This window comes from Ambystoma mexicanum, chromosome 10, assembly GCF_040938575.1.
Source record: "Ambystoma mexicanum isolate Mex_15411 chromosome 10, UKY_AmexF1_1, whole genome shotgun sequence".
Classification (NCBI taxonomy): Eukaryota; Metazoa; Chordata; class Amphibia; order Caudata; family Ambystomatidae; genus Ambystoma; species Ambystoma mexicanum.
Genome location: NC_090932.1, coordinates 890,629,758 through 890,655,513, shown reverse-complemented (window position 1 = coordinate 890,655,513; position 25,756 = coordinate 890,629,758). Strand labels below are relative to the sequence as shown.

Sequence of the window (25,756 nt, the reverse complement as noted above, 5' to 3'; positions counted from 1 at the left end):
CTGGCTCGTGGCTTCAGATCCTTCGGTCTTTATTATTGATACACTTTTAGGTCTCTTTCAATTTTTGGTGGGCAAATCTGAATCGCTTGAATCTTGGGTTGGTTCAGAGTTTTGTTTAAGAAGATGGAATGGAGGGTGGTGGACAACAGTAGTGCATGATTTTTTAAATAAATATGTGAAAGCATGCGTGCGAGGGCAGGTACTTTTTTTCAATTTGAAATACCTTCCAGCATAAAGAGTCGCAGTGCATCATGTCCCAAAAGGAGTGTGAGAGATTGTAAAGCAATGTTTCCATAGGTCAGGGCTCCTTGAATAGGAGTTAGGGATCAAGATATGGCTGCATGACGCTGATGTGCGATTTAGTAACCTACTCCTTGGAGCATGCAAAGAGGTACATTTCCAAATGATAACTCCTATTCAGGCACCGTCTTCGATGTTGGACAGCAGAATACTAAATGAAGAGTTTGCACCTTGCTACTGAGTGTTCAATGTCTGCCAGATGGCGTGCCGAACCTGCCATGCAGAGTCCAGAACCTCACACCATGAACGCAGAGTGCTGGTTTGAGGGTCCTCAAAGTGGAAAACTAGATCTTGAGGCAGTGGCGGAGCCACGGGGGAGGAGGAGGGGCAACAGCCCCCCTGGCTCCCACTGGTGCCCAGTGCACCCCAGCCTCCCGCTGGCACCCTATTGGCCGCCGTGTCACCCAAAGCTGGCACTGCTACTGTCTTCAGGAGAGTGTGAGGAATGCCTGCAGAAGTAGCCCCATGTCCAACTCCAACTCGCACTTTAAACATAGTAAAATGACTACCTTCTGCTATGTCTATAGTTTACAGATAACAGACATAGAAGAGAGTGGACCCTATGTTCAAATGGATTTGTTTTGCCGGGTTGGTTCTTCATTGGGATGTAGTTGGAGCAATCGCTAGAGCAAGTTGTGTGATTGTAAATCCAGACAAAGGTGCTCTGGTAAGGAAAAGAGGAAGTCTACTATGTGTCTGATTTGTTGATGATTACTTAAGCAAATATGCAGATTTATTTCCTTTAGGACTTAAGTTATGTTATGTAACAGAACTACATTCATGGATAGTATTTCAAATAGCTCATGGGATCTGTTGATTACCTGCTCAGAAGTGCAAGAGTAATCTAAAAAAAAGGAATATACATACAAAAACACTCTCCCTTTACTCTTAAAATGGCAAAATATAGCAGAATGCTGTATGCACTATGAAAATGAGTAGTGACGTTATGCTGTCAAGGCCTCCTATAGTTTACACAGAGTAGTAGCTTCATCTCAGGACTTACCGCTTTATCGTCCTCCAAGAACTCACACTCAGAGATATTTTCAGCTAATTTGGAGCAATTGGACTCCCTTATAGTGAATTCCACAAAATACGATGGTCCAAACACCCACTGAAAGAGAAAAAATGAAATTTAGGAAAATGTACAAATAGTTGTAAACACCTGTTGTATATTTAAAAATGCACATTCCTTACTTGGACAGATTAATATATTACTAGTGTATTACTAGGTTTAAAAAAATCACAATAATAACCACAGTCACACAGACAGCTGTGGCTTGTTTTTAGTTTCACACATAGGGCCCTATTAAGAGTTTGGCGGTGCAGAGAAAACATAGGCCTCATTACGACCCTGGCGGTATCGGTTTAACGGCGCTGGTAGAGCTGCCGGTGCCGTTAAACCCATACTGCCCTATTACGAGGTCCCCTTGCGGGACCCGCTCTGGACGTCTGGTTTTACCAGACGTCCTTAGCGGGTCCCGCAAGGGGGCCAGCATGCTAACAACAGGCCCGTCATTAACGGGCCGTTGTTAGCATGGATGGTCCGGGTTCCCTGAATGGGGAAATACCGGACCTCCAAGGTCGGAATGGCCTGCTATTTCCCCATTCAGGGACCACAGACCCGGACCCGAGTTCGGAGGCAGCCATGCCCTTATTGGCTGCCTCCAAACTCGTAATGAGGCCCATAGTGGTGCCACCATGTTTACAGTCCTGCCAGATTCTGGCTGGATATAAAATAGAATAATTGCCACTGACAATATTCCCACTAGCAGGAATTCCCCAATACCTGCGTGGAGTTATATGCGACTCCATAATGAGAAATAATACTGGCTTGGAATCTGAAGGATCCACCTTAAGTTCTGAGGTGGTACTATGGCGGTGATATTATGATGGTAATACTAACCGAGTATGGCGGAAGCATCACTGGCAATTCCGCCATACTCTTAATGATGCGTCAATCCCTCTTTTCGGTGGCCTATGGTCAACACAGACATCCCCTAGTCTCCCGGAACTGTTTGATGTTCAATTGAGGTTGAAGGTCTGGATATTTGGGACAGATTGCAGCACCAGAACACTGTCTGTGCTTAAGCTGTATTTACCACTCAAAAATACGGCCACCTTTCACACAGGTAAAACATTATATGCTTTGCAACCTATACCCGTGCATAGATAACATATGGGGGGAGGATGGATCACTATCCCCGGTGAAGAGCACAAGCAGTTCTTTAGTTGTGGCTTGATGGGTTTTGTAGTCACCTGCATGGATGCCCTTTCAATTTTATCAAGCAGGAAGTAGTTGGTGTTGTTGCTTTCCTTGTTGTATTTGTCTATCAGTGCTTCTACTTTGTCTTCATAGGCAGCCGTGTCTGTATCTATTGTTGGACAGTCGGGGCAGTTGTGTATAATCATATCCGGAGGGACTGCGGAAGAAAGAACATTGATTACAAACCTCTACACGGTGCAGACACAATGTTACGATGAGTAGTTTGATTAGCCCTGAAATACTTTATGGAATCGATACAAATACTGAGATACTGAAAGATCTAGAGAGGCAACCACTTTGGACTGTATCAATCTTGTATCATAAACCTAATATTTTCCAGTTATTGCCATATGATTGTATGATGCTTTTTGCTGTAACACCTGTATTCCCTTTACCACCAAACTTTGCCACTTGAAGTGCTATTCGAGTATTCAGGTTGTATAACTAAAAGCAAGGCTATGCAGGGTACTTCCGAATTCGGTCGATTTACTGGTGACAAACGGAAATGGAATTACCGTTACCGCTGGCATACCCCCTACAAACTAGAGGTAAATCCTCCATATTCTGAGGGGGTACTATTCCTCATTTTGGAGCCCGATCGGAATCCATTCAGGTTTGGCGGAATTACTGCCAGTGGTAATTCTGCTGGCTGTAATTGCACCATTTTTGGAGGTAAACTGGAAGAAATACCTCCGGCCAAGTGGCGGAGGTTTTTCCTCCTCTTTACCGCCAAAGGTGGAATTTGGCAGAATAGTAAAAGTGGTGGTAATTCTGTTAATGCACTTTATTATTGCACTGCCAAACTCAGAATGACCCCATAGAGCTACTTTATAGTGTTACCATACCTGCGCTGAGGGTGCAGTTGTAGTTGTAAAGTTTGACTCTCCTCCAAGGCAAACTCAGATAAAGGATGGCTTTGCACCGTCCAAACACCTGCAGGAAGAAAGCAGCATATTATACTCAGAAACAAGATGTTTTCCCCCATGTAAAATTCTTCCTCACTAATTGTGATCATACATCCCACTGTTCTATGTTACTGACCTAACAAGACATGTGTGGGTAGTCCACAATTACTATATTAAGGGCCTCATCACGAGTTGGGAGGTATCCCGACTGGGATACCGCCCAACCGTATTTGCGTTACTGGCCACCCGTCCAGTGGTATTACCGCAGGATCATGGGTTGGCCGGTAAACGTAATTCCCCATTCCCCATTGGGTCCGTTGGACCCAATGGGGAATTCTCTGCGCAATTGGCGGGCACTAATAGCGCTGAGCTAATTGCACCCGAAAATGGCAATTTGTCCGGTATGCTTACCTCCAGCTAAGAGCTGGGGGTAAAGACACCATACTCATGTTTGGGCGGACCCTTAAATGCGGTGGTAAAAGCGTTACAGCCGCATTTAAGGGCTACCGCCCAACTCGTGATGAGGCCCTTAACTATTTTACTGATATTTTAATGTGCCAGTATTTTACTGGGTTTTTTGTTTTTAAAAGGCAGTGCTGACGATTGGTAATCAGAGAAAATTTAGACGATCGGATTTGGAATGGTGTTGCACAACACTAAGTAGCTCATTTTTTAGTTCTGCATACATACATACACAGGTCCCCCCCCAGTAATTTTTATCTTTTCCACACCAGAGTGCAAAAGGAGAGTGTAAAATGGTGGCATGCTTACTTGTACACCACCCTTTTCCACTCTGCCGTGCAAAATGAGTAAAGGCCAGATGCCATTTACGTATGGCGGGCAACGTTTACAATGGATTTTTATGGAATCCCCCTGTCTTTTGCGGATGTAAAGAGCAGGTGGATTCCATAGGAAACTGCAGCATTTGCACCAGCACAAAAATACAGGCTGAGGCAAATGCTGGGGTATTTGGATAGCATTGAAGAAGGGTCAGGGGAGGACTGGCAACATTTAGCCTGGGGGCAAGTTTAATTTTCTGGCCCATAGTGTCATGGTCCAAACCCCCAGTGCAGCGGCCCCAACCTCCAGAACAATTAAACTCAATACCAGCCACCGCCAAACACATTCTCAAGTATAACCAGTAGACATTATTGACTTTTCTTTTATGCATCATATTATTCAGTTATGTTGTGGTTTCTTAGAGTATAAATGCAAAAGGCGATCTGTCATTAAGTAGTGCGAGGACATCCAACAGTTACAAAAAATAAATGTTATTATATGATACAGAAATTCATCAAGTACTAAAAATCACAATTGTCTAAAACATCATAAAGCACATATGCATACACAACATTTCGAAGTGTCCAAACTTCTAATTAATACCAACACACAACACAAGGAGACTCTGCAATCAAAAATAGGATTATGATTTCCCTCTGACGGGGATAGCTCAGGGGAACGCGTTTTTCTTTGAAGCAAGATAACGAAGCGCAACACTGGTTTCAATCACGATCCCGCGCCTACAAACCAATCTCTAGTTTTAAGCACATGATAAAAGAACAATTATAATTATAGGCCAGATCCTGAAGCGGGGAGCTTGCTGGTAATTGTGGCCATGGGGCCTGCATTTGGATAATACAAAGTGAAAGATGGCGAGGGGACGTGGCTTTTTTTTGTGCTTCCAAGTTGCATTTTCTTGGAAAGTCAGCTGCATATTTCAACTCACGGAATCAGAGAGAACTGCAAGGAGAATACACTTTGTACCTGGTGATGGAGAGAGAGAGCAAGAGCAGACTATTATATGTATGTGTGTTTTCAAATAGGGTGGACTGTGTGTTTCAGTTTCTGTGACTAGGATAATGTGTTCCGGTGCATTTGTGACAGTGTAAAGTATAGGTGGAAGGATGAATCTGTGATCATGTGATTTTGTATCTATATTTCTGAATATATTGTTGATGTACATGCATGTGTTTTGTTGGTCACGTAAGAAAAGAGTGTTATGGACAAGACAATGAAAAACGATCACAGACTTAGGGAGTCATTCATGGTTGGCGGCAACAGTAAAATTGCTGGTATTTGGCTAATACAATTGATTTTACCATCCATACAATTCAGGGTTTAATGACATATCATCAGTGGTAGTCCATGGACATACCGGCTGTGGCATTTTTGATGGACCTTTTGCAGATAATCCACCTATTTTTACATCCATTCCAGGTGAGGTAAACATTTCAAACTGGCCCCAAATGTTTTACATTTTTCTTTTTACTGTACATAAATGAAGCACAGGTGCTCCCTCCCCTTCAATAGAGTTGGTTTTCTTTTTTTTACAAAGGGCCATGTTGAGGGGTAAAAAGGTGGGCATCTCTGATTGCCTCCTCTTAACACCTTACCCATATAATTCATAAAAGAAAGGGCCATACATGACCCCTTTCTGCAGACAAAAAAAAATCAACAGCACTGATATGAACCACAAGTGTACATAATCAATGTTTCCACATTGATGCTGAAAGTGGCTGAAGAAAATGCTAAAAGGCCCTTTTTACATTACCTCCACTGGAAGTGGTATTTCTGAAATAGCACTGGATGTATTCCAGAAATACCACCTCTGTTGGTGGCAAACATTGAGAAGGGCAGATTTTCAGATATCCCACTGGTGGGGCTGGTAACTTTCTTCATCTGTATTGAAAAAACACCCATTTTATATGCCCCCCTTACTTTGTAGCCTTCTAATAATGAATAGCTCAATATTAGATCTTTCGATGTGTGTTTGTCAACTGTGTCCAAAATATAGTACCACAAACAGTCCAACAGCCATTTCTATAACTGCTATATAGGTTCACAAGTATATAAGTAGCATCCAAGGGTGATATTCAGGGTGCGATTACACTCTTTTTGTATGAACACACTGATGATCAAGATATTTGCCAGAACAGAATCAAACTGAGAACAAACTCTTATACAATATGAACCCTTACTTCCTTAGCAAGTAGGAGTCTCATGGCCTGATCACGAGTTGGGCAGTATCCCAGCGGTAATACTGCCGGGATACCACCAAAGGCAAATCGCGTTACTGCTACTCGGTCCAGCGCAATTTGCGCCAGAACCCAAGTAGCAGGGGGGCGGTAAAGCACCATTTGCCATTGGGTCCATAGCACTGAATGGAGTTGGGGGCGCTATTACCGCTGGCAGTAACTGCAGTATTGCTAAAAGTGCCAACAACGGGAGGTAAAAATGTAATTTTCTGCCCTAATCGTGATTTGGCCAGCCCTTAAATGAGGCACCAATACCATTACCACAGCATTTAGGGGCTCAGGCCACACTCGTGATGAGGCCTTAATATGCTGCTGCTGTGGGGAGCAGGGGTGCCAACATTACCATCCATGGTCACATAATCTGTTATATAAATGCATACATTGCCACTAGGTGGTATGAACGTGTCCGTGCAGCCTAGACCCCTCTCCCTCTCACTCACTGTGGAGACCCATGTGTGGGGTCCATCCAGGCACATAGACAACGTTGCTGAAATCAAGACGAATGCCTCGCCCCATGTATACAGAATCTGATCAGGCTTTGCAGCACTCGATTCCTTTGTGACAGGCGAGATTCTGAAATATTTTGTCTTTTTTAATTCTTTGTTACATTTTGGAGGTCTGGCCCTTGGGGAAGCAGCCCAGCCAGCCTGGGGAGGCAATTGCCCATATGCCCCCCCTTGCCAGTCCCCCCCTGGGAAGGGGTAAGCAGAAACGTAACTTACGTTCTGTGGCTACTATCCACCATACAAATGAATGAAAATATTCTGTGGATTAAAATCAAGGTGCATAATGTTTATGCTTGACTTTTACGCATTGCCCTTACTACGCGCCAATTGGACATTAGCTCCTAAGTGGTGAAAAGACAAAAAGGGAGGTTCTGGAGGACAGCCCGACCCTCTTTACCCAATATAATATGCAGGCCAGTAAGTATCGGGATGGATTGTCTCCTCATTCTGAGGATGGATATACAATACAGCATCCGCTCCTTTCCTGGTGTAAGCTTGCTCTCATCTCTGATTGGGTGGCATCTGCCAAATTAGAGAGCAATTTTGTAGCTCAAGCCGACTGGCTGATCGTATCCAATAAGAGCATGCAGTACTTTCCTGCCTCCTGATTGATCAAGAAAATGTGCTCCGGGTGGCTTCTGCTTGGGCAAGCATTTGTGGAGAACTATCTATGATATGATAGGTCATTTATAACGCGCTTCATACCCAGAGGTTTCTAAGCGCAGACCTGGGGATCGAACCTGTGTTGCTTCGCACCGTCTTGCTTTCAAGGCGAGCACATTGCCCCTGAGCTATCCTCCGAGACTATCAAGTCTGTGGCTGAGCCTTCATATACAGATTCCACCTCTTCTGATACAGCCTCAGCCTTGTCGCCCAACCCACACTGGTCAGTACCTCATGAGTTTTTTTTTTTCAGAATAATAATTTGTGGGCCAACCGGTTACAAACAAAGTAAAGAACGACTACAAGTCTACATCTTTCAGTGCGCCCTGAGACCTCCGGGTGAGTGGCGCTTTAGAACATTTTAAATAATTAAATAAATGTCCATGTGTTAAGTAAATCTTTGATAGTGTTTGGCCATTTTAAAATCACTGCTTTTGGTGTTTCTAGGGAACACAAACCAATACACCAATTGAGTATCAGTAAACTAGAGGGTTGCAGGTTCCTTCGAGCCTCTCAGACTCACTCAGTGTGTTTAGGATGAGGGTAGTGTTAACTGGATGGTGGAATGTACTGGGTTAGCCAACAGACTTAAACACTCCAAGTACCTTGCTCTGGAGGTGATGGTGCAAATGAGAGAGAGGAGAAGCGACACCCAATCCAAGCCTATCATCTGCTCTTGGATTACGAACAAGAGAAAACTTTAGAAGGATCAGAAAACTGAGGAGAATCTACTTCCAATTGTCAGCAGCTCTGTAATCTAACACTCTCCACACACGACACACCTGGCTAGCCATACTAGTCCACTAGCAGAGATAGGCTGAGCAGGGTGCTCCTCCTCCCCATTCACCACCAACCAGTTGAGGCCACGTAACAAAGGGGCCTACACCCCCTCCTACCTCCCGCTTTCCTTACTGCTTACACCCTCCCAGATCACCTGATAATTGGGGTCATCTACATATGGCTTGTCAGCTCTGGAGCAGCGTGACATTGTCTTTCCATTAGCAAGGGAGGGGTCAATGTTATAGTATAGATACTGCATATTACAATGTACTCATGATGTTAAATGATTCTGGAATCATGGGATTCCAGAATCATATGATGACGAGAAAGCTGGGAGAGAGGTCGGCAACCACCCGGGGGCCTCATACTTATAATACTTAAATAAATACACCAGTGTTTGGAAACATATGCCTCGAGTCAAAGATTTCCATTTTATGACAATTGACAACGAAGATCGTCCGTTGCAGGATAGAGGTCCCCGGCAGGAGAAAGGCAAACAGAGACGGGCGTACGGACCAACAGATTACTGCGATCGACTTTCCTACAGTAAAGAGTGTGGTGAGTTGGAGCACTGATGAGCCCACGAGAAAGCGCAGTGAGTTGTATACCAATAAGGTTACATAAATGATGAAAAGAATACGTACGAGTAACGGTGCCATAGCTGCATCTTTCAAGTGAAGCGTGAGCATACCGATCGTATTAGATTAGAGGAAAGGACCTACAGAAAACATAAAATAACGTGCAGCAGCCATTTTGTGAATGGGAAGTTACCAAGGCAACACAAGCAATACATGTGATTGCCAATATACGAAAAAGAACGGTGCAAGACAACAAATGAAGATGATTAATTGATATTGCAAGGAAGTAGCAGTACAAAGAAAGAAATACAGATAACTATGAACTAAAAAAAATAATTTAAAAAACAGCACAGTACAAATATAAAGCCAATATTAGTCACAATATACATAAGAAACTTATGTGGCCAATAATTTGATGTTGATCAATAAGGTAGTTATTAAAAGAAAGAAATCAAAAGAAAGCAAACATAAGACAACTACCATCATAATTAGAAACAGCACTGCTTAATATAAAAATCAAAATGCTAAATATTGCTTCACCAATGAAATTTCTTGCACAGCCAGGGAATCCAATATGCAGTTGGGAACAGTGGCTAGACAACTTTCAAGTATACCCGAGGGCAGTAGAAGGAGCCAAATTTAATGATGATCTCAAGGAAGCCACATTGCTGAACTGTGTGGGGGCTGAAGCCCTACGAATTTTCAGGACTTTACCTGATAAAGTCAATACTGAAGAAGGATCTGAAGAGGTGGCTACTGGCTCCGGAAACAATACAAAGTATGAATTGGCTGTGAATAAATTGACCAAACATTTTGGAAATACAACTAATGTAGTACTGGAGAGATACCATTTTTTCTCAAGAAGACAAAATAAGGGAGAGACTGTTGATGCATATCTGGCTGCCCTAAGAGGATTGATATCAACATGTATATTTACCGGAGTAGCGAAGGAGTATTTAAGAGATCAATTAGTATTGCAGGTTGCAGACTCTCGGATACAACAATGCTTATGGCAAGCGAAAGACCCAACCCTAGAACAAGCCATGGAAATAGTCAGATCAATGGAATTAGGAGATAAATGCATGAAGGAAATGCAAGACAAAATACAAAGTGCTGAAGTAAGATGCGTCCAAGATATTCATGAAGGAACCCCAGATAGAGAGGAAGAAAATTTGATTGCAGCGGTTAGGAGAATGTTGAAAGACAACTATAACAACAACATAAGAAGAGATAGAGAGTCAACCAGTAGAGCACAAAACAAGTGCTACAAATGCGGCAGGTATAGGCACAACAACAATGAAAAAGAATGCCGAGCATTTTCAGCAGAATGTTACAAATGTGGCTATATAGGCCATTTTGGAAAAGTGTGTCGAAACATCAGAGGAAGAGGGAGAGCAACAGGAACGTTCTCCATGAATAGAATGCAAAGCAATGGGAATCAATTTACAAAGAATATGTCGAGTATAAAAGCAGTAGAAGGAATTTCTGGTCCAAGCAACCTAATGTCCATCGTCAATGAGATGGAAGAACATGTACAAATCCTGACATTGACACCATCTGAAGGAGGTGTGGGATCATGGGTGTCTATGTTGGTAAATGGTGTGTCATTGAGAGTAATGGTTGACAAAGGGTCACCATACACCATGGTGGACATAGAAACATTTGAGAAAGAACTAAGAGGAAAAAGGGCAGACCTAAGAGATACAAGAGTGAGAGCAACTGGGTATGGAAAGACACCTATCAATATAATTGGATACACATGGGTAAACTTATGTTTTAAAGAAAGGAAGACATATTGTAAACTTTAAGTGGCCGACAATGGATTCTCAATTGAAGGATGGTGGGAGCAAGCTTCCTTACAAATCAAAATACATCCAGGAGAGACTGTACCAATTTTAGGTAACACCGAAGAAATTTGTGGAACTGGTGAAAACCTAGCAAACTTTTTTCCAAAAGTGTTCAATTAAACCATTGGTACATTAAAGGGAGATAAGCATAGAAACATATTGAAAAGAAACGGCAAGCCGGTAGTTCATACGGTGAGAAACACTCCAATTGGCACAAGGGAAGCTCTACAGAAGGAATAAGTAAGGCTGTGCGAACAGGACATTATAGACCTATAGAAAGTTCAGAATGGCTTTCGCCAATTGTCATTGTACGCAAACCAGATGGATCAATAAGGATGTGTGTAGATCTAAGACACTTAAATGCAAATATTTGGGTGGGCAGACATCCCTTACCAAATATAAATGAGATGTTGACAACGATGAAGCCAGCAAAGTATTTTACAACATTATTTTTATCATCGGCCTATCATCAGGTGGTACTAGATGAAGAGTCGAAACATCTCACATCTTCGTTACCTCATTAGGAGCTTTCAGGTATATGAGGATGCCTTTTGGATTGGCATCGGCGGGAGCCGTATTTCAAAGGTTAATGCACCAGTTGTTTGATGGTCTCCAAGGAGTTCACTATTTTCAGGATGATATTTTGATATCAGCATTGACTGAGGAAGATCATAACGCAAAATTGCTAGGAGTCTTACAGGTCATCCAAGAAAGAGGTCTCACATTCATAATAGAAAAGTGTAAAATAAAAAGAAGTTAAGTGACTTATTTAGGTCATTCTATAAATGCAGAAGGAATAAAACCAAAACAAACTCTGCTTGATACAATTCTAGGTATTCCAGAACCTATGAATAAAGACCAACTTCGCAGTTTTCTAAGGTTGGCAGAGTATTATTCAAAATGTGTGCACCATTTTTCTGACAGATCAAGACATATGAGAGAGTTGATGGGCAAAGGCATACAATTTGTGTGGTCAGAAGAATGCAAAAGAGAATTTGAAAGAACTAATCAACACAGCTCCAACACTTAAGATGTTCGACTATGGTGCCAGAAGTATCATCTCTGTAGTTGCCAGCAGCATAGGGCTAGGCGGAGTCCTTGAGCAGATACAAGATGGCATGGTTACCTATCGATTTTGCCTCCAGGATGCTGAGAGGGGCAGAGAAAAATTATTCCACCATCGAGAGAGAGGCGTTGGGGGTGAGGTGGATTTTAGAGCATTTTAAAGGTTTAATTTGGGGAGCACCGATTGAATTGAGAACTGATCATAAACCATTGATTCATGTGTTAAGTTCTAAGAGCACACAACTAACATCACCACGCATCAAGAGGTGGATTTGAGACATTATGCAATATAATGTTATAGTGAAGTACACACCAGGCAAATCCAATGTCGTGGCAGACTGTCTTTCAAGGTAACCTTGGGATTGTGATGAAGTAGATGCACAAAATGATGAATGCATGGGGGAACAAACCACAGAGTGTGTAATAGCACACATCAATTCAAGTTTTTCAAAAGAAGAATAGGTCAAGGTAATAGATGAAGATATTTAACAAGGACATTTGAAAAGAGCTATCAGAAGTGATTGGCGCACCAAGTACCGGACAAGTACTGTTTGCTGCCGCTGCCTCGTTGCTCTGTCTCAATTGGATTGGACTGTGTGGATTGAACTCCACAGACTTGTTACAGCGCTCTAAAACTCCCTGGAGGAAGTCTTTCACGGGTGCACCAGCGTGCCTGACTTTAAGGTCCTTCCTTTGTGGTGGCCACGCCCCCCGCTGACGAGTCACGCGCTCTGCGACCTCAAATACTGGCAGCCTCGCGCACCAAGTACGGGACAAGTACTGTTTGCTGCCGCTGCCTCGTTGCTCTGTCTCAATTGGATTGGACTGTGTGGATTGAACTCCACGGACTTGTTACAGTGCTCTAAAACTCCCTGGAGGAAGTCTTTCACGGGTGCACCAGCGTGCCTGACTTTAAGGTGACTGTCTACTAGCATAACCCTGTGTCACACAGAGCGTGCTCTCCCCCCTTCGTGCCTCACAACTTGTGTATTCCACAAGTGTGCGCCTTACAACTTGTGCTCTTTACAACTTGTGCGAGGCACACACTGCCCCTTCAAGGCTTGTGTGTAAATATCTGTGCTCACGTGCTTTTGTCATCCCGCAGTGTTGTGGTGCTCATTGGTAATATCGTCCTTTTTTTTTTCTTTTCCTTACCTCTCTCTGTAAAGGTCCTTCCTTTGTGGTGGCCACGCCCCCTGCTGACGAGTCATGCGCTCTCCGACCTCAAATACTGGCAGCCTCGCGCACCTGCGCCGCGCCGCGCACCAAGTACCGGACAAGTACTGTTTGCTGTTCGCGGTGCGCGGCACGGGGTGCGATTCTGCTCTTTGGGGTGTCTGTTTTTGCACACGCTGTGAAGTGGCTTTATATCAGGTGGTAAGCACTGTTTTGATCAGGTGAAGCTAGGTGGTGTCTTTTTGCATTAAGATGGTTAAGAAATTGCGTAATGGGAAGAGATGCCTGAATGGTTCCCCCTCAACTTTGTTGGAGGGCATAATGTCAGAAGAGGAGCCCATTTACGAAACAGTTAACCAAACTAAGAAAAAGGGAAAAGGTATAAATGAGAAACCGTGTACTAGCTCCTATATGAAGTCATCAGTAAATTCAAATGTGCCAATCTTACCTCCGCTAGAATCAGTACAAGTTACAACTGCAGAAACTGAAAAAGAGGTAAATACAGTGGCCCAAATTCACAGGGAGGTGCATGGAAGTATAACCCACCCACTCAAACTAATTCATAATGTACCCATTACTGATAGCTCAATATTGGGAGTGGTAAATGATGATGAGAACATGCCAGCTATTGATATTTCGTTGGTTGCGCCAGTTGTTCTAGCTGAACTCCATAGTAGAACACACCTTTCGAATGGGCCCTCAACACCTGCTGCTGAGTCAAGGGGCTTTAGGGAACAAGTTCATTTCCATGCAGCTATAGCAGAAAATTTAAATCAATTAAAAGAAATGCAAAAGAGCAAAGAAGGATGGGGGGCTCGGAATCTTAAACACTCTGCCAGCTCACCCGCTCATGAGATTCAATTCAATCCCTCTGATACAAATTACTTACATTCACCAGTACTGGGTTGCGATCCTATACCGCTAAAAAATAACTCAGGAAAATCTTGCCAACCAAATTCATCACTTCTGCTATTCCCACTGGAAGAGACTTTAGTGGATTTAAATCCCCAAGAATTACAGAATTTTCCTGTCTTGACCAGGATACTGAATTTGCTGGACAAGGGGCACGAATTTACGCATGGAGCGATTGGTGCTCTGAGCTTAGCAACATCAGAAATCAATTCAAGACTGTTTAAAACAGAGGGTTTTTTGGTGGCCCAGGAAAAATGTCATGTATTTTGGGCTGAGCAACATATGAGTGAGAAACGCTTTCATACTCAAAAGTTAGAAGCAATAGAAACAGAGCTTAAAGCTGGGAAATCATACAATATGAAATCTTCAGCTTCCCAAACCGAGTATGTGGAGCTGAATGATTCGGTTATAACAAACGCAACAACTGATGTAAAAAATGCACCAGCAAATCAGCTTCCACCATATGTGGAGATAGCGAAATTGCAGCATGAAAGAATATTGGCTTTAGAGAAGATTGTCCTTGCTGCCAACCTAATGCCTCCAGAGAGGATGGCAGAGGTACTTAGCAAAAGGGAGGCGCCAGTATTAACCCCAGTTGCACATACCCCTGATAGTCCCTCTGTGCTTACAGATCTGATTGATTTGAACTCAGAGATCAAGCAGAGTGGTCAGGAATGTATTAGCGATTCAACTGAAGGAGGAAATGGTACTCATAGTACATTCTTTATGTCCCGAAAAGCTAAAAAATTACATACTAAAGCTTTGAAAAAACAAAAAAATGCAAACTTCCAAAATCCATTAACCCGAGCAGGGCTCACGATGAATCAAAATAACAAAAAATGAAAAATAAAAACTCTGAGACATTGGTAGAACAGAATTAAAAAAAAAACAGCAAAAAAGGCATAACAAAAGTGTTATTAAGGAAGATAACAACATTGATCTAACGCAACTAAACATCGAAAGTCAGGCTGTCTTGGGTATAGCTGATACTGGGTCACAAAAACTCGTTTTTTCGAGTATTGAGGGGAGTGAAAAAAAAAATACATCAGATGAGATACCAAAATCTAATGTCGCAAACATAAAAAATGACAATGTGCTATCATCACCTATCCTTATACAAACGCAGCTACAACGCTTCTTCGGAAAAATAGACAAAAAAATAACGGACCTAGTTCAAAAACCACATAACACTACAGATACAAGTGCCGACTGTTATGTTGCCAGTTCTTTACCTGATAGAAGTACTCACAATATGAATAGTCAAGTTGCGAATGAAGTTGTAGGCACTCAGGATCCTGATTTTACTAAGTTACAACACATGAAGGGAGCCCCTGATACACAGCAAAATCGGCAGTCCATATCGCCTACCCCTTTTCGTGAAGGAGAGAGTGAGGATAAATGGTCATTCTATAGCACCTTAGGGCCTGAGATGAAATTGGTAATGGGATGGACGTTGGATCCAACAAAGGTAGACAAACCAAACTTAACGCGATCATCATTGATGAAAGTTTTTCATCAAATACCTGCACTGCGCAACTTAGTGTCTAACGATATAGACTGGGTTCGTTTACCGTATGTCTCAAACGTTCGAATGTTATGCAAATATCAGAACACGATCATCGCCGCACTAATATGGAAACATATACAGGACTTTCAATTGCTTGGTTATGAGTTATCACTGTTTAACTCCCTGGAAAATGCCATACCGTTTGTGGAATATCAACCTTCTGCTCCTAATAACAACACCCACATTGAAGATCATGAGAACCAGCTTGCAACCTTACATGAAGAAAATCAGATTGCAATCGGAATCCGTTGCCCAGATTGTGACAAGCCTGACATGGCTTGAACCACTGATGAAAAATCCAATAAGCAATATGCCAGCCAAAGAAAACCAATAAAATGATACAGTGGTTATAAATTCTTGGAATTGCTGTGGCTTTAATAATTTTGAGAAATGGTTTCAGAACACATTGGATGTACAATCACCAGCAATAATCATCTTGCAGGAAACCATGGCGACCCAAGATATTTATCTGGAAGGATATGTAGCTTTTTGCTCTCATGCGATAAAAGGTAACCAAGGCCGTCCATCTAGAGGCCTTGCGATTCTGGTGAGACATTTATATAAATCTAAACTGCTCCAAATCTATTCATCTCCAGATATATTGGCGGTGGAAGTGACATCTAACGTCAGGGTGTTCACTCAGCTGATTATAGTTGCACTGTATTGGAACCCAGCAACGTCAACCTTAGACTCTATTATCGAAAAAGTTAACCATGTTCTTTTACAAGTGGCAACATAAGCTCCGAATGCACAGATCATTATGGGTGGCGATTTCAATTCAAACCTCAACAAAATAATGTTGAAATTAGATATAGCATCTTATTATGAAACATTGGCTTTTGAAAGGGGGCAAATATGGAGGGAGTTTTTGAGCGGTTGGGAATTGCAAGTTGTGCCCTTTGCACAAAAAGAGAATGCATATACTTGGGCTCGTGGTAGAAAACGCACAGCAATTGATTACATAGTAACCTCGAACTCACTGGCTGAATTCACCACAAACTGCAAAATTATTCAATCACATCTAAGTGATCATGCATTTTGGAGTGTCTATTTGAGTGTAGTTTACCATTATATGAAGCTAAGCCCGTACTGTCATTGCTGGAGATTGATCGCAAGGCACTTTCCATCAGGTGGAATGCTAGATTATATAGGCAGCTAAACTATCTGGTTAATAGAGACATGGTAAAAGATAATGTTGAAACGTTGTCCAGTTCTGATCTTAATATTTGGGAAAGGCAAAATGCTGGAATGATAGGCAGGCATCTTGACACTTTGGTGGAGAAAAGCTCAACAGCCAAAAGGTTTGACTACAAGAAGAGTTTTAACGCAGAAATTGCATTAAGGAAAAAACAAAAAAACAGAGAAATTCGTAAACTGTTGAAATTATCCATTAATATAGGGGGTTATGCAACTGAGAAAAAGAAAATCCTTGCAACTTATAGAAACGATGTCAAACACCTGAAGATTGGTTCATTTATCGAAACCAATCAAAAAATGATCCAGAACTTAATTGGCAAAAACTCAAGGGAAACTTGGGCAATACTGAAGGACCCATTATTGAAAGGAAAACCAGATCTTTGTTCTGCCGTAAGTGGAGAAGTATGGTGTAAAATCTATGAATCCAAATATGCTATGCCACAGAAATTTTGTGAGTTACTAACCCCGGATCTGGCAATAAATATTCCCTCTATATGTCCCTGGGGATTGAATGACATCATTTCTATAATTGCAAAGTTAAAACCTTCTAAAGCTGCTGGGCCGGATGGTATTCCACCGTGCGTCTTAAAGGACGACCCGAAATTATGGGTAAAAATCATCCTAAGGAGGCTGGAATGTGTATTTAAAGCAAAGAGGGTACCGGAGTCGTGGCTATCCGCAATCATAATTCCACTACACAAAAAGGGTCCTTTGAACGACCCCTCCAACTTTAGACCCATAGCTTTAATCGACATCTCGGCAAAGATCTTTGCTGCCCTAATATTGAAGGACTTAAATGTTTTCATCCTAAAACAGAAAATTATTTCACGGTTTCAAACTGGGTTTCGCAAAGGCATGGGTACACAGTTGAACGCAACCCTGCTGGCACACTTACTAAAGATATCTAGAAAGAAAGATCATGGGCCACTGTATATGGCGCTTGTTGACATATCCGGGGCATTTGATTCTGTAATTAGACAACAGTTGTGGCAAAGGATGCAGGACATTCATATTCCATTGCACCTGATAGCTATGATCATTATGTTGCATTCCAACACAAGTTACAGGATCAAGATCGATAAGGAAGGTTCGCTAACACCACCCATTCTTACCTTTATAGGTGCAAAGCAAGGCTGTAACCTTGCAGCCACACTGTTCAACCTGTATCTATCTGAAATAGCTTCAATTTGGTCTATGTGTAACTCATTTGCGATTAAAGTAGGGGATCTTTGCTTGGATTGGCTAGCTTTTACAGACGACTTGATAATGTTTGATCTTACTCCGTTTGGGCTGCAAAATAAACTTGAATGCTTAGTTGAATTCTGTGAGAAGCGCAACCTCCAGTTAAACCCGAATAAATCACACATATTGGTATTCGCAAACAAAAGAAAGCTTGTAAGATACCAATGGAAAATAAAGGGTCTTCCGATACCACGTGCTTTGGGCATGATTTACTTGGGTTATAACTTGAACAACTCTGATTCAATTGACTGGAATGGAATAAAGAAATTTCAATTAAAGCGATGCCATTGATCGCACAAATTAAATGAATCTACTCAAAAATCTGTAACTTCTCATTAATTCCATTGATAGATTTCTATAAGCTTAAAGTGGAAGCAATCATCATATACGGCCTAGATCTGTGTTACTTGGAAATTGGTTCTATATTAAACAAAATCCAAGGAAAAATATGGAAGAAAGTCTTACATTTGCCTATGTCACTACCAAACTCGATTATTATGCACGAATTGGGATTGACATCATTAGCTACCAAACATCTATGGCGTAAGTTTGCGTCTCATGCAAAAATCCTAGACCCTTTGCCAAATTCCCTTTATGAAGATCTTGGAAAAATGCTAAAAAAGGGAAACCCGGCTTCGGTAGCAGATGAAGGGAAAAGGTGCGATGAAAATCTTGCACAATTAGCCATGGGAAGGGAAGATCTAATAAATCGTCCTTAGGTTGTAAAGGCAAGACTAATTCAATACGATTGGGCAGTGAATTCAGATAAAATCGGGCAATATAACTCTCACAAGGAGTAGGCAAAATTTCGGCATAAACAATCACCACTATTGCCATACTTGAGACAGTGTCCTGGTCACAAAATGTGCACAATGTACATGAGGTATAAATTTAACTTAATTCCAACTTTAGAGCGCAGTAAGAACTGGCTCAACTGTTCCAATTTAGAAGATGAAGGATGTAGATTTTGTAGGAATGCTCAAAAAGAAACGTTGAAACATCTTGTCTTACATTGCGTCTTCTTTGCAAAAGCACGGCAAAACAATCTGCTGAAACATCAAAATGTAGCAACAGTCTACCAAAGTGAGATGTTTTGGACACAATGCATGTGGGGTTATCGTATGTCTATGATCATCGATTTAACACAACTGTTGCATGAAATTGATCAGAATCTGATGTCCAAGAATTCAGGCAAATAACCGTTTTGATATATTAGATAAAACGATTTTAGTGAACACAATAGATGAATGAATATACCAAAACCAGGTCATTTCAATGGAAAAATTACTGACTCTAATTTAGTTAAATAATCTGCAATTGGTGGTGAAGGGTTACTGTAATGATGTTTTGTTTGTTATCATATTTAGAGTGTAAATATGGTTCTCCCTTTTCATTATTTGATTATTCGTTGATTTTATGTAAAACACTTTGGTAATGTGATTATGTTTTTAGGTATTATGTGTATTTTAACAAATCCTTTTGTAAATTTATGAAATAATATTAAGAACTGTTGTAAAGATATCTTGTATCGAAAAACAACAAATAAAAAATAAAAAAATAAAAGAAGTGATTGGAAAGATGTTGACCAGAGTATCACAATGTGGGACAAAATAAAAGATGACATCTCTTGTGATGATACGTGTATATATAGAGGAGATTGCATTATTTCACCGATTTCATTGAGGGAGAAAATAATGGTCATTGCTCATGAAGGACATGTAGGAAGAAACTTTACAAAAAGGAGAGTAAGAGCAGTGTATTGGTGGCCTGATATGTGGAACCAAATGAACCAGTTAGTAAAATAGTGTACGGCATGTGCCATCAGAGATAAAGGAAAGAAAACACAGCCTACACCATTACAACCTGTTGTAGTCCCTAAAAATATATAGACCAAATTGGCCATTGATATAACAGGACCGTTTGAAACTTTGAAGGGCAGAACAGCTTCCAATAGGTTAAGACCTGCTAGACTCATATTAAAGAAAAGCAAAGAGATTAATATGGATGAAATTATAAAGAGAGTGAAGAAGAGACAGGCTGAATACAAGAGATATTATGATAATAAACATGTGAGAAAGAGCACCATCGATGAAGGAGATTGGGTTTGTGTAAAAGAACCAAAGAAAACATTGAAAGCAGAATCCAAATACAGGTTTCCGCAAAGATTGGAGAAATGTTCAAACAAGTCTGTAATCCTTGATGATGGTAAAAAGTGGCCATGTGATGACATAGTGTTGTCAAAAGTAAGAATTCCTTTGGAAGAAGAACAGGTGACAGAAGATTTTAGAGACAATGATGGAAAGAGTAACATTTCTTCCAAAAACGGAAGGATTATACGAAACTTAAAAAAAGATTTTGTGTATTATTAAACCACGCATAAACTGTACATGTTACAATGATGTCAAGAAGCGGATGCCAGAACATATCCTTTATAAGTTTTATTTTGCTGAGTATTGTTATTATTGTTTTAATCAAATGTTCATTTGTTGAATTTGTGGAGGGGGAGATGTTATAATATAGATACTGCATATTACAATGTACTCATGATGTAATATGATTCTGGAATCATGGGATTCCAGAATCATATGATGATGAGAAAGCTGGGAGAGAGGTCGGCAATCACCCGGGGAGCTCATACTTATAATATTTAAATAAATACACCAGTGTTTGGAAACATCTGCCTCGAGTCAAAGATTTCCATTTTATGACAGTCAAGCTCAAGGCTCCTTCTCGCCATTCACCTCCAACCACAGCAGCTCCATCTCCACCATACTAAATTAGGCATGTGTCCATTCCATGAGTAGATCAGCAGCCATTCTCCACCGGGGTCTGCAATCACATGGCTCACCTTCATGCTCCCGACCTCCCAGCTCACCAAATATTTTGCGGCATCACTTTTCTCACCAACATCCCTTTTCCAATCCTACCCGTGACCTATACCTCATTAAATAAACATCTACACTTGTAAACTACTTTACGGGTTTCGATTTCCAATGCAAACTATTGTTATTTCATCATCATTGTCAATGTAATCTATTGTTTTTTGCTCATCACTTTCACAGTCACTTATTGTGCTGGTGGCCACTGACCTATCATCTTTACAAAAAAAACAGTGGAGGCCGCCCTACCTTATTTAAAGCTGTCGTTAAAGGGATTATATAGACACATTTTAAAAAGAGGACCCACACAGCAATTTTACAAAACCTGATGGAATTTTTAATCATGTACAAAAACATATTTATTGAAAAATATGTATATCTTGAAAAGAGACCTTTTATGCAACACACTACAGTTATAACTCTAAAGAGTAAAAGTCAATCACTTAATTCACCAGAAAAATGACGTGTAATAGACTCAGTCAACGGTATATAGCACCCAGTGGACATCTACCACCAAAGGAAGTTCAAATACAGTGAATCAATATAAACATCACCAAATATTACATAAGATAATATGAAATAAAACTGATATTTCCCACCTCAAGGCCGAAAATGTATCTACGTTAACGATGTTGGTTATAGTAAACAAAACTCCCCGTCATTCCTGGCCTCCCAGCTGAACACCTTTTCTGTCCTGACTAATCTTCTTGAGTAAGTTAAGTTGTGCTTTTTCACTAACCCTTTCTCCTCCCACTGATCCCACCCTTGAAAACTCTCTTCAACTCTTCAGGCAGTGCTTGCCCTGCCTCATCCTTGCTCTTCCTCCTCTGCCCTAGCTGATAACGTCTTTTCCCTATAATTCTTGTCCAAGATATCGAAGACTGCTCTCCTCTCGCTCCAACCTACTACCTTCTTCTATGGTCCGACTCTTACTCCTGTTCCGCCCCCACACTGGACTCCTTCTTCCCTACCTCCACTACCTCATATGAGGAACTAGTAACCCTTCTCCAAAGAGCAAACCTGTCCTGTGGCCGTGTGACACGTTTGTTCTGCAATTAAGGCACTGATACCTCTCACCTGTCCCAGAATTTCAATAGTCTTCAATCTCAGGTAAAAGAAGCCACGTGCCTACCCATCCTCATGAGGCCCTCAGCTAACCCCTCTAACCCTGTGAACGACTGTCTTCTCTCACTCCTCCCCCCACTATTCCCAAATATTTCAGTGTGCAATATTTACCTGAACAAGCAACTGAATAGCCATTTAATTGACTGGCTTCTCTAGATGTCACTCCACAGAAACAGCTCAGGAACCTTGCTCCTTAACTTCCTACCTGCAGCTCATAACTTGAAGCTATTCCCTACTCTCCTTCTTCTCGATCTATCCGTAGCCTTTCATACTGTTGACCAGCCCTCTCTCTCCTGCTTAGCCTTTCCCACCTTGGCATCCATGATGCTGCCCTTGTCTGGACTGATACTGCTGCTAGATTCAAACTTCTCAATATTAGGAACATCTGTCACCTTGGAAACTACTACATCACTCAGACACACCTCTACTTTAGTACTCTGTTGTCTTGGCTATTGCTCTAGCCTACTCCTGGGCCACCTTGTCTATTCCTTTACACTTCTCAAACGATTCTTTGGTTTGCAAGTCCCATTCTCTGCAACCTCCCACACTCATATTCCACTTCCCTGCATTGCGTCAATGCTGGATGGCTTTCTATGAAGCAACACTCTCTCTTCAAATTTCTTCTACTTATCTTTAAATCAATCCATGGCACCTTCTCTTAACTAGCTAGCACTATCACCTGCTGCTGCCCCACTTGTGCCCTTCTTCGCCTGCCTGTTCCTCATCCCCTCTATGCCTCCTCCTTCCGCGCCCCTCTCCACTGGAAGTCCCTTTCTCCCAATATCCAAAATACTATAACCATCTCTCCCTTCAAACCAGCCCCATAATACTGTCTTCTATCCCTTTAAGAGACTGTCACCCTAAGGCATCACATGGTCCCACCCCTCTGATCTACTTTTCCTTCCTGTAATTACTGTCCTGTCCACCTCCCTCTGTTCATTGTCAAATGTAAATAATGCACTCATCTCTCTTGTAGATGTACTTTTTCCATTAGATGCTTTCCTCCATACTTCTCAATCTGGTTGCCAATCTCCCTTTAGCCGGTTTACCCTTATGTAAAGCAGTCTTGTATGAGATTGCTGTGGTCTCTGTTTTTGTTCTTATGTATAGTACTTTTGGTTGAAGGGCTAACCTATTCATTAATTAGTATATGTAAACACCAGCATGGTGGAGCTGCAATCTCTTAGACTATTAAGGGCACTCCTAGCTGCTGGTAAGCAGTCTGCAGCTGACTTGACCCGTACGTGAATTGTTAGGTATATTCCCTGCCAAGCAGCTATTTGGTCTTTGCTCTCATGTCCCCATAATCCTGTTTTTCTTTGCAGAGTTAGCGGTGGGAATAGGTATATGTATGATGAAATACTAGAGGGTACTCATTTGCTTTATTGAATAACCTGTACCAATGACCAAAATAAGTGTATAAATGTGTTTTTGACTCATGCCAACTAAAGACGTTCCCGGGGTTCAGTCCACTCACCTCTGGTAGAAGCACTTTCACTGTCGCTTAATGCCCCCACATGCTTAGGCAGTGCACCCCATAAGGGATAAAATGTGATACTCTCCTGTACATGTCAGAGTCGTACACCATATTTTTTGGAATCACTGTCAACAAGCAAATGTGGCTAAACTTTCATTGCCAATAATTGGCCTTCATTACGGGTTTTGTGAAATTCGGTGGTAAATCCACCGTACTCGATTACTGTTGCCACCACTTGGTCTAGTGCAGTTACCAAGGGATTACAAGTGGCAGTAGGGGGGTGTAATTCCCCATTTATGGAGTCCACTCCATGGGAATTTATGGCAGATGTACTGCAGGCGGAAATGACTGTGCAGTAAATCTGCTGATTTTTGTGGGTAAAGTCGAGGATTTACCTCCAGCAAAAAGTTGAAGATGATTCTGCCACTTTTCCTCCAACAATTGGTAGATTTACTGTGCAGTAATTTTGCCAGCGGTAAATCTGCTAAAAACTATAATTTGGCAGTGCATAAAAAACAGTGCTAATTGTTACTGCCCAAAAAAGAGGCACTAACAGAATTACCACCACTTTTTGACTGAACGCACCGACAAACTTGCAATGAGGCCCATTAATACTGGAAATTTGGGCAATATTTCTTCCCCTCTCTGCTCATCAGAAGAAGCCGGTCAACCTTCATATTGCCAGGATGGTAAATCTGTCTGATCCAGCTGTAAATCTGCCCCCAATTGACAGCCCAGACATGATATAACATGGCATTTATAACGTGCCTGTGCACAAGTGTTTCTAGGCGCATGGTGGAGACCGGTGGACCTTGCCCTTAGAGGTATGAGAGATGCCTTTATTCCCAAAAGAGGCCTGAAGTGCTAGGGTTCCCAATTATAAGGATTCCTTTGTCACCCAGGTCATGCCTAATGTGCCATAGTGATTGTGGAGGCTCCTGCTGTTTTTAGTTCTGCTGCCTTTGCGGTCAACAATCACCACAGGTTGGGGGGCGTGGCCAGCCAGCGATCATTGGAGACGTGAGCCCAAGAAGCTCCCGCGGGCACCAAACAGATCCTGAGCAATATCCTGGGTTTTCATATGGAAATAAGTCATAAATGGTCCGACTCAACTTCTGATCGCCTGGTCCCTTTGCAAGCTGAGTTAGATGCAACAACTCGGTGGAATCTCTAAGAAATCCCCCATGGCGTAACAGACCTGGTGGCGTCCGCCGGCGGGAAGAACCAAGATGGCCGGCGGCACCCGAGGACTGGAAGGGACCCTACCCCGCTCTCAATAACCCGCAACCTGGGGACAGCCGTTGTGCAGTGGAGGAAGCCGGCACACACAAACAGATCCTTAGCCTGAACTGGGGTGAGAACACGCAGCAAACCTGCTGTATGGTGCCCGGCCGGGAGAGTGGTTCCCCCTGATACGCTGCGACATGATCCGCGGCTCTGGCAATAAGCAACGGCCCCGCTGCGCCGAAGGAGAGACTTGCCACCCGCCGTGTACGGCCTCAGAGCTCGGCTGCTGGGAGCACTGATTGGGAGGCTCCGAGCGATGATCCGCAGCGCTGCAGCGCCGTACTGAGGGAGAGCTGCGGAACCGGCCAAGACATGGGAGGGGAATCCCTCCCTCCCAAGAGGGAGCACCTCAAAGGACCATCCACCCGCTGTCTGAGCAGAGGTGAAAACAGGCAGCAAAACGCTGCATAGTGTTCGGCCAGGAGAGCTGCTCCCCTGATAAGCTGCGAAGTGAACCGCGCCCCCCGGAGGTGGGAAACGAGTGACGGCCCCGCTGTACCATAGGAGAGCCTTCCCACCCGCTGCATGCGACTCCGGGGCCTAGCTGCCGGGAGCGTTGCTTGGAAGGACCCGAGCATAGATCCGCAGCTCCGAGGCACTGCACTGAAGCAAAGCCGCGGAACCAGCCAAGACCACCTCGGAGGGCCATCCACCTGCTCAACGGCGGGAAGCGTACGCTGCAGCGGACACTGGCATCAAGTAAGTCCGCCAAGGAGGCAGTAACACGAACCCCCGCCCATAGACACCGAAGGGAAATAGGAGGGGAGCGGGACCTTATCCTACACATAGCACAGCGATTGCTAAACTGCTCAACTACCGGCACAGAGACGCCCTCCTCCAGATGTCACCCTCGAATGAGACAATTACTCACAACGGATCCCGAATCACATTCTTTCCTGATTACACCCGAGACGTCCAAGGGGCGCTGCAATCGTTTGAACCACTAAAGAGA

General features: G+C 42.5%; 1 protein-coding gene across 1 annotated transcript in view; it reads right to left on the bottom strand.

The window, feature by feature from the left end:
- Positions 1 to 25,756, bottom strand: part of LOC138491840 (fetuin-B-like) — an 89,381-nt gene that overhangs the window by 53,149 nt on the left and 10,476 nt on the right. Inside the window, exons 3-5 of the mRNA XM_069618630.1 lie at positions 3,409 to 3,496; positions 2,557 to 2,720; positions 1,304 to 1,411 (exon numbers count right to left, since the gene is read on the bottom strand). Of these exons, the coding sequence (XP_069474731.1) occupies positions 1,304 to 1,411; positions 2,557 to 2,720; positions 3,409 to 3,496 (360 nt within the window). The remainder of the gene's footprint in view (positions 1 to 1,303; positions 1,412 to 2,556; positions 2,721 to 3,408; positions 3,497 to 25,756) is intronic.